The sequence below is a fragment of the Falco punctatus genome, assembly GCF_963210335.1.
Source record: "Falco punctatus genome assembly, chromosome: 4".
NCBI lineage: Eukaryota > Metazoa > Chordata > Aves > Falconiformes > Falconidae > Falco > Falco punctatus.
The window spans coordinates 68,749,620-68,762,763 of record NC_137583.1 but is presented as its reverse complement, the minus strand read 5'-3'; the positions used below and the strand labels follow the sequence as shown (position 1 = coordinate 68,762,763).

General features: G+C 40.3%; 1 protein-coding gene across 4 annotated transcripts in view; it reads left to right on the top strand.

The window, feature by feature from the left end:
- The window catches only part of ACBD5 (acyl-CoA binding domain containing 5), a gene marked incomplete at its 3' end in the record, with an annotated part of 44,062 nt that overhangs the window by 12,332 nt on the left and 18,586 nt on the right, over positions 1-13,144 (top strand). For 2 of the 4 annotated variants that reach the window (XM_080386029.1, XM_080386030.1), the window contains exons 2-6: positions 27-194; positions 1,465-1,585; positions 3,026-3,098; positions 6,840-6,951; positions 7,080-7,112. In XM_080386029.1, the coding sequence (XP_080242155.1) occupies positions 119-194; positions 1,465-1,585; positions 3,026-3,098; positions 6,840-6,951; positions 7,080-7,112 (415 nt within the window). In that variant the 5' untranslated portion in view covers positions 27-118. The remainder of the gene's footprint in view (positions 1-26; positions 195-1,464; positions 1,586-3,025; positions 3,099-6,839; positions 6,952-7,079; positions 7,113-13,144) is intronic. The other 2 variants (XM_080386031.1, XM_080386032.1) reach the window with 1 other exon arrangement.

Genomic DNA, 13,144 nt, shown 5'->3' with positions numbered 1-13,144 from the left:
CCCCTCTCCCGTGCGGTCGGCTGCAGGCGCCGCGGCGAGGGAAGCTGAGCTGAGCCCGCCCCGCCGGACGCGGCCCGGCGGCCGAGCAGGAGGCGGCGGGCGGTGAGGGGACGGGGACATGGCGGAGACCGGCTCCGTACACGCCACCCGGTTCGAGGCGGCCGTGAAGGTGATCCAGAGCCTGCCCAAAAACGGTAAGTGCGGCCGGGGGGCGGCGGCGGTGGCGGCATCGGCGCGGGGCCTGGCTGCCCGACTGGCACCTGCGAGGCGGGCGGGGCGCGGGGGGCCGGGGCTCCTCTCCCGCCGGCGGCGGCTCGCTGCGGGCCAGCGGTGCCCGGGCAGGGCCGGCGGCGCGGCCCGCCTGGTGCCTCGGGGCAGGGCAGGGAGGCCGCCCTTCTCCGGCCGGGCCGGACGGCCGTCGGCAGGCGGCGGCTGGGAACCGCTCGGCAATCTCGGTCTGGGTGCTGCCGGCCCCCTCTCCTGAAGCAGCGCCGGTTCGGGGGCTTCCCGGCGCCGCAGGAGTGCCCCGGGGGGGAGGCTGGGGGGGCTGTCAGCTCCCCGCGGTGCGGGCCTGTGGGGAAGGGCCTCTGCCTCCCCGAAACCCTCAAGTTTGTGTGAGACCTTCAGAGCTGTTGTCGTGGGTTCCCCCTGCTGAAAGGGTTAACAGAACGGCAAGGCAAAAACATCAGAATGTATCTTTTTGATAAGAGTACTAAAAAAATTTAAAAAGTTGGTTATTACATACATCACCAGTTCTGGTGTAAGTAGAGCTGGTTTTGTTGCAGTACCAAAGTAAAGGTCATGGTAAACTTATCCTAATGGCTAGAGCTGAACCTTGAGATATTTGATTTAGTGGATTGGTTATGAATCTTCCCTGCCTGTATTTACATTTCCTACCTCTACAAAACTGTGTTCCACGAAGGAAAAAGAGAAAACAAAACCGAGAGATACAGTGAAATCCTTATTGAAAGGGCTGTCAAATACCCAAAGTAAACAAAAACACTGTGGAAGGCTGTGTTCTGGGTTTGTTGTGTTTCTTTTTTGTTTTGTTTGTTTTGTTTTTTTTTTTTAAGTTCTGGAGTCTTTCAATAAGTTACTGTTTGTAATAGCAAAGTTACTTGCAAGATACTTCGTGTACTGGGAGCTAAATCTGTCCCTTTAAACTGACTGAAAGGACACTTGTTTTATGTTACTACTTTTAATTGCAATTGTGAATTCTGACATTTGTAGTAAAGGTTGTAGTCCCTGAAACTCAGTCTGAAACTTGCTGTTTGTAAAGCAAATATTGTCAGTGGTGTTGATTCATGGTAGGTGAAGTGAATGTATTCTTTGACTTAAATTGTACTGCTGTGATTCAGGCTGTAACAAACTGCAGGCTACTTTCTCACAGAAATATGGAGCTTGTGAAATACTTGTTAATATTCTTGATTACAATTTAATTGTATTTTAAAATTCTTTCACTAGGTTCATTCCAGCCAACGAATGAAATGATGCTCAAGTTCTATAGTTTTTATAAGCAAGCAACACAAGGACCCTGTAACATTGCACGACCTGGATTTTGGGATCCGATTGGTAGATACAAATGGTAACCTTCCATGAGTTGTTGGGTTTGTTTTTTTTTCTTATGCTTGGAGTGGAGCTGTTTAGGAGTGGCACTTGAAGAAAGAGTGTAGTGAGCTTATTTCTCTCTGAAAACAAGAACATTCACGACTTTTGATGCTTGAATTTGTTTTCAGTTGTGTTCACCTTTCTAGCTCAGAGTTACAGGTGGAAACATTCCCTTGGGTTCTGTGGGCGGGCAGGTTTTTCTTGGGTGAGCACCATCATGGTACCTCTGCAGTGTTTATCCCATGTTGTAGAATGAAATTGTAGGTGCTCTGCAGAATGAGTGATGAAGTAAGTGCTCACTGACAGCCATTGATGCATCTTCCAAGCACTTGGGGAGAGGTCTGGTTTATGGGTCTTTCTGGTTTGTCTGCTCAGTGGCAGGGCTTCCCACTGTATTTACCTTGTGCTGGAAAACTTCTGATTCACCATATAGCGAAGATATGTTTGAAAAGCCATGTGAATGCTTTGCTTATCACATCTTAATAATTTGTCCTGAAGAACAAGTATTATTGCTGTCTTCATGGCTGTGGTGGTCTTGGGATCTATGAAATATTTCCTTTGATCTCCCCTCCTGGTCCCCTTCTTCCTTCCTCCCCAGTCTCCCTAAGCTGGAGTGAAAGAGGTATCTTTGCAGGGGACTAGGACAGTAAGCACCCACCCACCTGGCTGGTTGTAGCTGAAATGTGAGCCACTAGGCTTGGGGTTTTGCTTAAGCGGGACAAATGCTCTGGCAGGAGGAAGGGATGCTGTTAAATCAAGTGCAAGACTGAGTAAGGAAATGTTTTATTCCAGTCTGTGTTCTGACAGATTCCTTGTACAGTACTGATAAATTTGATTGGAGTTTTCTGTCTAAGAGAGTTGGAGAGGGGGAGATTTTTAATTTTTTTAGATTATAAGTAGCTGCTATGGTAACTAAGGGTGATAGTTTAACTATTCACCTACTAGACTCAAACCTTTCTCAACTCAAAAAGGATAGATTTTTCTTGTAGCATGTTCTAACTTCCTGAGAACTGTTTAAGTGGTGGCTGAAGTGTCTGTGCCTGCTCTTTTTCCTGCAGCAGAGGGTCTTTGAAAAAAAAAAAAAAAAAAAAAGCAACCTAATGAAAAGGAAAATGTGTGTGTCTCATGTCTGGGCTTGTTGACATCTTACCAGGTACAAAATCATAGCTGCTCAATGAGGAACTCTTCAGTCCATGGGCTGTTCAGTTTGTTGTTTCTTTCTTGATGTACCACTGTGTGATTATCCTGGCAAATTATATATCTGGACTTGGGGGTGGGGGGAAGTTATGAGTTGTTGTTGCATTTTATTTGTATTGGAGAAACTCTGGACGTTATGTAACTGACCTACTTAAGGCCAGGCTGGAAAAATCCAGTGGGCCCTGAAGATACTGAAGATGTATGCAACTTCCTTTCCTAGGGATGCTTGGAGTGCCTTGGGAGACATGTCCAAAGAAGAAGCCATGATAGCCTATGTTGAAGAAATGAAAAAGGTAAGCTTAATAATGAGTGGAAGGGATCTTCTAGAATTAGATGTTCCGGAAATAAATTGGGGAACATGAGGATGTTCTTGCTGACTACTATTGTCAAAGCTCCAAATGAGTTTTTCCCTATGTGAACTGTTACATTTCAGTACTATGCTGTTTGGCCTGTGGGGAGAAGATAATAATGTCATTTCTTCCAAAGCTATAGCATTTGCATTGTTTTCAGATAAACATAAAAGCTCTGGCTGATACGAAGCTCAAGTGACAGAGCTAAAGAAAAGTGAAGTATTGAAATCATTGTAAAGGGGGCAGTGAGGAAAACAGTGGAACTTAAAGTACAACAACAAAAAAAGCTGTTTTACTGGAAACTGCCTCAGTTCTCAGAGTTGAGAGAGGTAAGTGATGCTTATCTTGGAAAGGAATAAAAACCAACACTCCAGAAGGACTTCAGGAGTAAGCTTCATTCATGTCTCCAGTCATGAAAGTATAATCAAATATGTAAACTTAACCATCATTGATTTTTCAAGGACTCGGCAACCTGAATTACTTGTACTTGCCTTGAAAATATTCCTTGTATGTTATAGTTACAGTCAGCTAGAATTGAGTAACTTGGTTTATTTTTTTTGGAATAGATGTGTAACTTGTAAATAGTCATAGTTACTGTATTAAGCAGGAGTTGCAGCATTAACTGAAGTAAACATTCAGAATTAAAGTTTGTTGTTTTTAATAACTAATTTTCACTGAAGTCTTTTTCACTTAAGCTTTTCACTAGGTGGCCTTTCCAGTTTAAACATTATTTACTGTCAATCTGGATAAAAGTATGGCTGTAATCTATTATTATAATGAGGTTAGTGTTAAGGAGAGAAAATGTAAGTTCTACTCCGAATACACTGACTTTTCTTGTAGGCCACTATCTTGACACTAAACTCTTAATATGTTTCATGATTGATAGAACAGAAACTTTTACTAGGCAAAGAGCTGGAGTCTGACTACTGTTGTCTTTCCTATCTGTAATTTTGGTAATGTAGCTCCTGTTGGTGTTGCTGTAGCTGCTTTAAAATGAGAAATAAACAACTCCAGAATACACAGAAGGCCAAATAGTATTCATTTGGTCAAAAGTCCCGCAACATTTTAATAATTTGTTTTGAATGCATGCCACAAGCCTTAGTGCTTCATTTCAAATTTTGGATTCAAAATGTGTTAGTACCTCAGTACAGTACCCTGATTTTTTTTTTTTTAATTTTTTTTTCCCAGTGCAGTAATGGGTTTGGTCAGGACACTAAAACTAAGTGAAACTGAAAAGTTTGTTATTAAAAAAAAAACCCAAAAGGCCCTAGTAAGCCTCCTGTGAGGAAGTCTACTTACATGACCCTAATGAAGCACAAATATTATGCCTCTCTGCAGATTACACGTAAGGACTGGAGAGCAAATGCCTACTTGCCTTGCTCAGCTTTGAAACGGGGAGATCTGTTTACCCTGTTTTGGTGCTGTTTCAGCTCTCGCATTTGGAAAAGCTGAAGCTAGTATTTCAACCCGATTGATTCTACTTGAAATACCAATGGTAGTGCATTTCAGATAGATCCACTAGGTTGTTCTGTCAGCACATACTGCACTAATCCTTGTGGTGTCACTGTGGGCATTCAGCTGTTGCTGTGCAGGAATCCATGTCTAAAGGGGCAAACCCCCCAGTTCTATACTGATACCACAGGACTGTTCTAAGGGTGTATAAGACTGCCATACTTCACCCGCCTTGCCCCTGGGGCATGTCCCTAGCATTTACACATTGTGTTTGGGCTGTATGTGCATTGGATGACCCTGTCACAAGATACTTTTATTGATGTGGTAGCCTTGAAAATCACCACTGTTGAAGAAGGTGTGGGTGAGATTTTGAGGTCCTGGTGGGAGATGACTAAACATGTCTTAGTCTTAGCCAAGATGAATCTGAGCTCAGGTACATTTTGTTTAAGGTTAATTTAGCAGTTCTGAAATTTCATATTGCAATACTGTTTAAACTAATTATTTACACTTCAGATAGATTATTTTGTTATATGTTAGAGTGATATCTAAGCAAGGTGTTAACTATGGTTTTTCTAATTTAAAGCAAGAATCTTCATGTATGAATTGTCTGATACCCAAAAACCCCCAGTAATTCAGGATACATAATTTATTTTGCAGTTTCAAATTTTAAGATTGCATATTATGCCTAGTGGTTATGTAAATAAGCAGTTGATTTTGTTTGTAGAAGTATTTGCTCTTTTTCTTGCTCATCTAGTGCTAAAAGCTAGCAGTTACAAAACTGTAACGGAAACTGGATGGTGAGATTCTAAGAATGCCTCCAGGTTGCAGAGATTATACTGAGGTCTGTTTAGAATAGATGCAGAGCAGTTATGTGCAGACATTGTAGAAGTGTGTGTATGGAATAGTTTACAGTGCAGACTATGGAAGTAAATAGCAAATACAAGTGTTATTCTAGAATAGGTTTCTTGTTTCTCTCAATGCTACTGAAGTTAAAAAAAAAAAAGCCAACCACAAAGCAGAAACCCAAACCATCACATCGTGAAACTGTCCTGTCTCTGGTTCATATACAGCTCTGTATCTGAGCACTTCTCTCTAACAAATATGGAATGAATTACATAAACTGAATAGATCAGGGAAGTGGCAATGAAGCTGAAGTTTGATAGGATTGTTGTCTTTTTATATCCTTGATTGTTTTGCAAGTGTTGACTTGTTACCTGCTAGTGTGCCTGGAGCTCCTGCTTTGTGAAGTGATGCTATAGCTTTTGCTTCAATTGCTTAATGCTGTGCTTGGTGCTTTTTGAGTAGCATGTTCTGTGGCAGCTTGTACCTCCATCTCTTGCTTTCTTGGTCCTCTCCTGGAGGAGAAGGTGTTCTATACCTTAGTTTGCTTCTACCTGAGTCTTCCTACAGCTATTGCCTCTTTTCAAAAAATAATAATAAAAAGTAGAGGATGAAAGAGGGGCAAAGCTATTGGCAAAAATCTTGGTTGAGGGGACTTAAACTGAAAAGGGACAATAATATACACTTTAATATTTGATAATCAAATCTGTTGAATCTTTTAGATTTAAAATCTTGCATCAGACGATCAAAGGTGTTGGTTCAGTAACTTAAAATGTATAATCTTTTATCAAATGACTTCAACAGCAGACCTTTGTTCTAGCTTGCACTTCTTCTAAGTTACTTGCACTGTCCCAGTTCTGCTGTATTCTGTCCATTTTGTTGTTTGGGTTTAGAGGGACCCAGTAGAGCACTTCTGGTCTGCTCCTTACATTCCATTGAAGATGGTGGGGTTTGAGAAATACGAAGAATCCCCTAAGAAAAAGTCTTTCAGTTTCATTTTCTCTGTGGGAAGACATGTCTGTAAAATAAATTGCATCAGATAATAACTGCGGTCTGTTGAACTTTGAGTTGGTTTAGTTTGAAATTGCTGAAATCATGGATTCCAAGGTCCAATACTATGCTGAGGCTGTCCTTTAGTGTTGGCAAACGCATTAGCTCTTCCATCTGCTCTTCACCCAAAAGAAGTTAATACAGCTAGTTAAGATTATTGTTTGGTAAATTAACTTTATGTTGGTTTCCTTTTTAATAAAAAAAAAATCAGAATGATATGTTAAGTGATTTAATGAAATGTTACTGAGTTTTACAATGAGCAGCAGTTTCTAAAATCAGTTGAAATGAATGAATTTTTGAAGTGCTGTTTCATAAGATGCTTCATATTTTGGACTTGTGCAGATTCTTGAGAGTATGCCAATGACGGACAAAGTTGAAGAATTACTACAAGTAATAGGCCCGTTCTATGAAATAGTAGAAGATAAAAAGAACAGAGGATCTGACCTAACTTCAGGTTCGGACGACTAACTTCCTTTATACTACTAATAATCACAACTCCAAATGTTTTTGGGCTTGTTTTCTGTAGATGATTTTAAAGCTAAACATTACATCTTTCTATTCATTCTCTTTACCATATGGCAGTTCGAATGGAGAAAGTCTCTAAGTATTTGGAAGGTAGGAATAATAAATTATCTGTAAATCCATCTTTTCCATTGTTTTGGTGCTGTAGTAACTTCCTGCTAACACCTGTGACTGCTGGGTTTGCCACCTCATTAGGCTGGATTTTGTTTTATTTTGCTGTTGAGGTACAAAACAAAGTTAGACCCAGGAAGCTGCACTTTTAGCCCTTGTCTGGAGGCTTTTTGAGCTGCTGAAGGAAGCCTCTTCCTGAAAAAAGGAGGGTATTTAAAATAATCAGTTCCCCCAACCCGATCTAGTTTCTGCCTCTATTAATAAAAGTAACAACTAATGTGTACTGCTACATAGGGGTGTAGCTGTGCATTATCAAACTGCACGCAGAGCTGGTAATCCAGCTCTGTCATCTGATCTAAAATTAAAAAAAAAAATCCACAATCAAAACCCATGCTTTTCTTAATCGTGATTTCTCCAACACAAACAGAATATAAGGTGGGTTTGTGAAACTTTCAGTTTGTTTTCTGAGGCTCAAGTTCATGAAGGAGACTATCTATTTTAACATCTTTTGACAAGTGGCAAACCTAGTGGTGTCATAGCTGCATTAAAATGAGCGTGGTAATTTTTATTTAGCAATACCATTGTGAGAATGTTTTGATAATAACAAATTACTATGTTACATGTAATGTGTTCATAAGGTTGTAATATAAGGCTTACAGTTGTTTAGATCTCTCTTAAAATTACAGTTAAAAATCGAAGTGCAACAGAGCAAAAGTTGAGAAAGTTTTTAAAGACAAACCATTGCACAAATTAATTGGTTTAATGTGGTTTAAGAAGCAGGAGTCAGCTGGCTAAATTCTTTTGTATGTGGCTTTTTTCCCCCTGCCTTAAAGGAGCATAGTTTTGATTTGGTTTTGGTATAAATTCTTAGAGAAACAGAAATAGTTTTTCATTCCTTTTAAGGAAAGGTAATGGTAGAAGTTTTTCAATGGCTATTCTGTAAGGTGTGTGACTTTTCTCAACTGAAATTGTGTATGCTTCAAGTCTGGAATTTAGTGAGCTTGCTTGACAAGCTGGAGTGATGGGCAAGAATGTAAGAGTATCAGTAGATTCAGGTCAGTGATCTGTGTAATAAGGATTTACTTGGACTTTGTGTCTGTGGCACAGTGCCAAAAACCATTTCTTTAAAAAGTGACTTACCTAGGCAAATGGAGAAACATGGAAGTTGAACCAAACCTGTTTCAATAACAAATCTAGCGTACTTGCCTTTTAAAGATATAGCTTAAACATAAGGCAGTATAACAGAGTAGCAAGTTTCAGCTTTATCTTGTTCTGTCAATATTGCAATAAACCTGGTGATGTGTCATCATGTGTACAGTTTAAAGTTGCAAAATCTAATATTGCCACAATGGATTTAGACAGAATTTTCAGTCGTATGTTACGACTTTACTATTGCATTTAAGACTTTAAAACCCTTTCTTCAGTGTGCTTACCACTCTCCTGATCAAAAGTGAAGCTGGGAATAATTATCCTTGCTTACAGTACAGGTCTTAAAGTACTTCACAGAGGTATGGAAGCATGAATACCTCAGTCTTCCAGACACGCACTAAAGAATAGAATCAATCTGCCTGAGTCTGTGTTTGAAATGATGTAGGCACTGGTGACAATACTATTAAAAATTGACACATGGTTGTTCTGGTTGTGTTAGTTCTTCCAATCCTTTTTCTTCTCCTACTCTATAGCTTCTGTTGTGGAAGGTGTTTTTTCATGGACAGGCAATTGGTGTGTTCTGGAAATTGGGACCCTTCTCTTGAGTCTCTTACGTCATACTGTACACCCCCATCTTCTGGCCCATTCTGGTTTGCTTCCATCACATTTCAATCTGTATGAAGATCATTATCTAATTGTTTAAGAATTGCGTACACTTCCTCAGAATCAAGACTATTCTTGATTTTGTTAAAGAGATTGTCTGGAAGTTTAGTGTACATCAACTATGGCTGGTGTATCATCTCTAGCAGATTGGCCTCAACAGAAAGGTGTAGCCTTTTAAGATTGAATTTCTATTCCTTGCGGTATCATTGAAAATGTTAAATACAAACCACTGAAATACTGACTTCCTGAATCAATAGAGCTTGTGGCTGTCCATAATAAAGAGCACTGAAGCCTGACATGTAGTATTAAAATGACTTGTAACATTTACTAGACAACTAGGACAAACCTGCTGGATCCATGGGTTACGAATATCCAGACTTGGATGTGTTGGTAAAGAAAAGAAAATGGAGAATTTCCTCCAATAGGCTGAGCAAATCTGAGGGGTATTTCAAAAGCATGTAACCTGGGTAGTGTTCAGAAAGCTGTTGTGGTTTAATCCCAGCCAGCAACTAAGTACCACTCAGTCACTTGCTCACACACCTCCACACACCCTACCCCTCGGTGGGATGGGGAGGAGAATTGGGGAAAAAAAGTAAAGCCCATGGGATGAGATAAGAACAGTTTAATAATTGACATGAAGTATAATAATAATAGTAACTGTAAGGAAAAGGGAGGTAACAAAAAGAGAAATAAAATTCAAGAGAGAAAAAAACCCCAAAAACCAAAAAAACAAGTGATGCACGATACAATCACTTATGACCTGATGCCCAGGCAGGTATTCCTTGCCTTGGTTAACTTCACCCAGTGTATATGCTGAGCATGATACCATGTGGTATGGAATATCCCTTTGGACAGTTTGGATCAGCTGTCCTGCTGTGTCCCCTCCCAACTTCTTGTGCCCCTCCAGCCTTCTTGCTGGTAGGGCATGAGAATCTCAAAAGTCCTTGACTTTGTTGTTGCCAGGTATTTATACTAAAACATCAGTGTGTTACCAACATTACTGTCATGTTAAATCCAAAACACAGCATTGTACTAGCTACTAGGAAGAAAATTGTCTCAGCTGAAACCAGGACAAAAGCTCATCCTATATCTGTGAAAAGTGTAGGTTCTCTGGCAGGTTCAGTCAGCAGACTCTGACAGGTATGAAGTACTTCTTTACAGAGAAAATTATTGACAAAATATTTTCAGGTATATAAAATACTAGATATCAAATACTAGATATCAAAGAAAGTGGGCTTTTAGCTGTCACAGCACTGCAGAAGAGAACAGGTAACTGCTGCTGTGTTCCAGAAGGACGCTTGTGCTTGCAGCTGCTGGAAGGGTAGGGGGAGGACTGTTGGAGGTTAAGGTGGAGGGGTGCTTTTGAAAAGCAGCCTTTTAACTTTTTGCACTTACTAATAAATGCACAAGAAATCTGATGTCCAAGATGCTAGACAGACAGAGAATCTTCAAAACACCATCGTTCAGTGAATTTGAAGTTTTCAGAATGGTCATTCAAACTTTCTTGGTATGTATATATGCCTGAAGAAGCTGGCTAGAATTGGCACACTACTGATGTGATACTGGGTGAAACACATTGAGAGTTTCGGAGCCATCTCATCCTTCTGAATGTTTCCTTGAGAATGTTTGTGGATGCTTTCTGTTTTTTTCTGAATGTGAGTAGATCCAAAGGAGGACAAGAAAATCCCTACCTAACAGGCCTGCACTATTTCAACAACTAAGCAAAGTATCTGGAAACTGTTCACAAGTTCTTGTTCTCCTGTATACTTTCTGCTTCGTGACAAGGCAGTTAGTCTGTTTTAAAAATCCTGCTAAATAGACATGACCCTTTGCTTTTATGCTTAGTAGTACTCATTTTAAGTCTTTGAAGACTAAATGTTGCCTCCAGTAATGACAAGTTACGAATTGCAGAGGCTGTGTATAGTTTCAGCATTATAATACTCCTAAACTTTCTTGTCCTAATGAGTGTTTCTCTCCTGAAAACTTTGCTCCCAGCTCTACTGCAATTACACCAGATGAAGCCTTATTGAAGCAAAGTGACTCATTGCTGTATATGCTGGCTTTGGGCAGTGCTGATTGCAGTTTAGTGTGTTTACACCGGGAGCCCATACAGGGCACAGCTTCTCTGAATGGCAGAAGTTGGCCTGGCTCACAGGCAGATATGGCTATTTAGCATTGGATATGGGAACTAGGTTTAAAAGATGATACTGAGGTCTGTGTGCTTTTAGAATGAGCAAATACATAAGCCCTTCTATTTCAAAGATGGTAGTTTCCCCTTGGAGGGAAGGACTGTACTTGAAAAAAGTGAGTCTATTCTTAATTATTATTTTCCAGGTAGAAGCTCTTTTTTTATGCTTTAAATGCAATATATTTTCCAGCTGTGCTTCTGTAGATTGCATATGATTACTTTCACTTTTCAAGTAGTTCTATTTTCTCAAAGAGCTTCTTACGTTATTTTCAACATCTTTGCTTTGTAGTAGAGCATTTGGTGGCATGCTCTTCCGGCTTATATGTGGTCCTCATCTGTGAAAACAGTCTGTTTGCTTCATAAACTCATTTTTCATTTCTGTTTGACTTCAGAGATACTTGCTAAACTGATTTGCTTCATTCTTTTTTTTCTCACTAGGATTTTTAAGGAACTCAGTGGCTGTGAATCTTCTTAATGCTTTTTAAGGGGGGGTGGGTGAGAAGAGCTAAAATCCTGTGTCACTCTGAAATTATTGTGCCTTAGTAGGATACATTAAATGGGTGGCAGCACCACAGCTAGGAGATGCATTGGGGAGGGAGGAGTTGGTGGGTGGGTGAGGGGTTTCTAAAATTCCATCCTTTACACTTTCTCCTCTTCTAGTTTCCAATGATAAGCTAACAGCTATAATCAAGGTTACAGACTATATTCAGGGAGGCTAGTGTGAAACTTAATCTACAAATATTTTTTGCTAATATTCCAGTGGTTTAGTTTACCTTCAGAAGCGTTTAGAACATTCTCTGCAGTGTTTGCTGCAGGATGGGATTATTATAGGATTAAGTTCTGGGCCAGCGAGTGCCAAGGTCAACTCAACAGAGAGTGTCAGTGAGACGTCTCAACAAGCTATGGCTTGTGTTGCAATACATACCTGCTTCAGGCTTTCCAGTTCAGATCTGAGCCTACTTTGTGACTTGACTTTAAACTGATGGTTTTATGCCAGCGCTGTCTAACAATGTTGGAAATTGGGGCAGAGCATCGGTATAGCTCCAGCCTGAGGATGTCAGCAGCTTCTCTGTCATACAGAGCAGAGAGTATCTCCACAGGGTGAGCAGCAGAGTATGCAAATGTGAGAATGTAAAATTAAAAATTGTTTCCTTCGAAGTGAAGGGAGCTAAGAGAAGCTTTCTTCCATGAAAAGAGAAGCCTGTCTGTTCTGTTTAATGCTGGATTGAGTCAACATGAAGATGTTTTGTGTGTGATTGGTCGTTGGCTGGCTGGAAGAAAAAAATCCAGGTCCAACAGTTCCCTGCAAAGGAGAAAGTGAGTTGTCAAAGCTCTTTGGGTTTTGAGAATCTAGCAGGTGTACCACTTGCTATAGAATGTTGGTGTCTTACAATTTTAGAAGTCTCACTTGTAGTTAAGAACTTGTGATGAGAGAACTGAAATCCAGATTTCTCACAGCTCTGGTCTACAAAGACAAGCTACAAACAAGAAGTAGACAGAGGTATGGGAGGCTGGGGAAGAACAGATGTAGGAGCTGTATCTTGATTGCTCTCAGAAAAGCGCTCAGTGGACATGGGGTGATGTTTCATGTATAACTCTGTTACAGCAAAAAATTATTTTAATCATAGTCTGCCAGATGTATGGAAAAGCCATTTGTGTTGTCTGTGAGGCTGTGTTTAATATGGGCATTGTAAAATGTTCAACTACTGTTCAACTGGTAGGCTTGGAGTAGGTGGCAGGAGAATATAATCTTAATGTCATTTCCTGGTGGGTTTTTTTTTGTTTTTCTTGTACAGGACAAAACAATTTTTTATCCAGGCTACAATATTGTAGATCAGAGTTTCTGGACTAAAAGCGACTCAGCAATATGGTTTTCTGTTGCTTTCAAGTGTAACTCATTTTTCTTTATGGGGTTCTGAGTTCGCTACGTTCGTGTTTTCTGTTTTCTGGAACAAAACTGAGAGTGTAATGCTCCTCTCTACTTGCCACACAAAGTAAAAGTTCCAGATGTTGA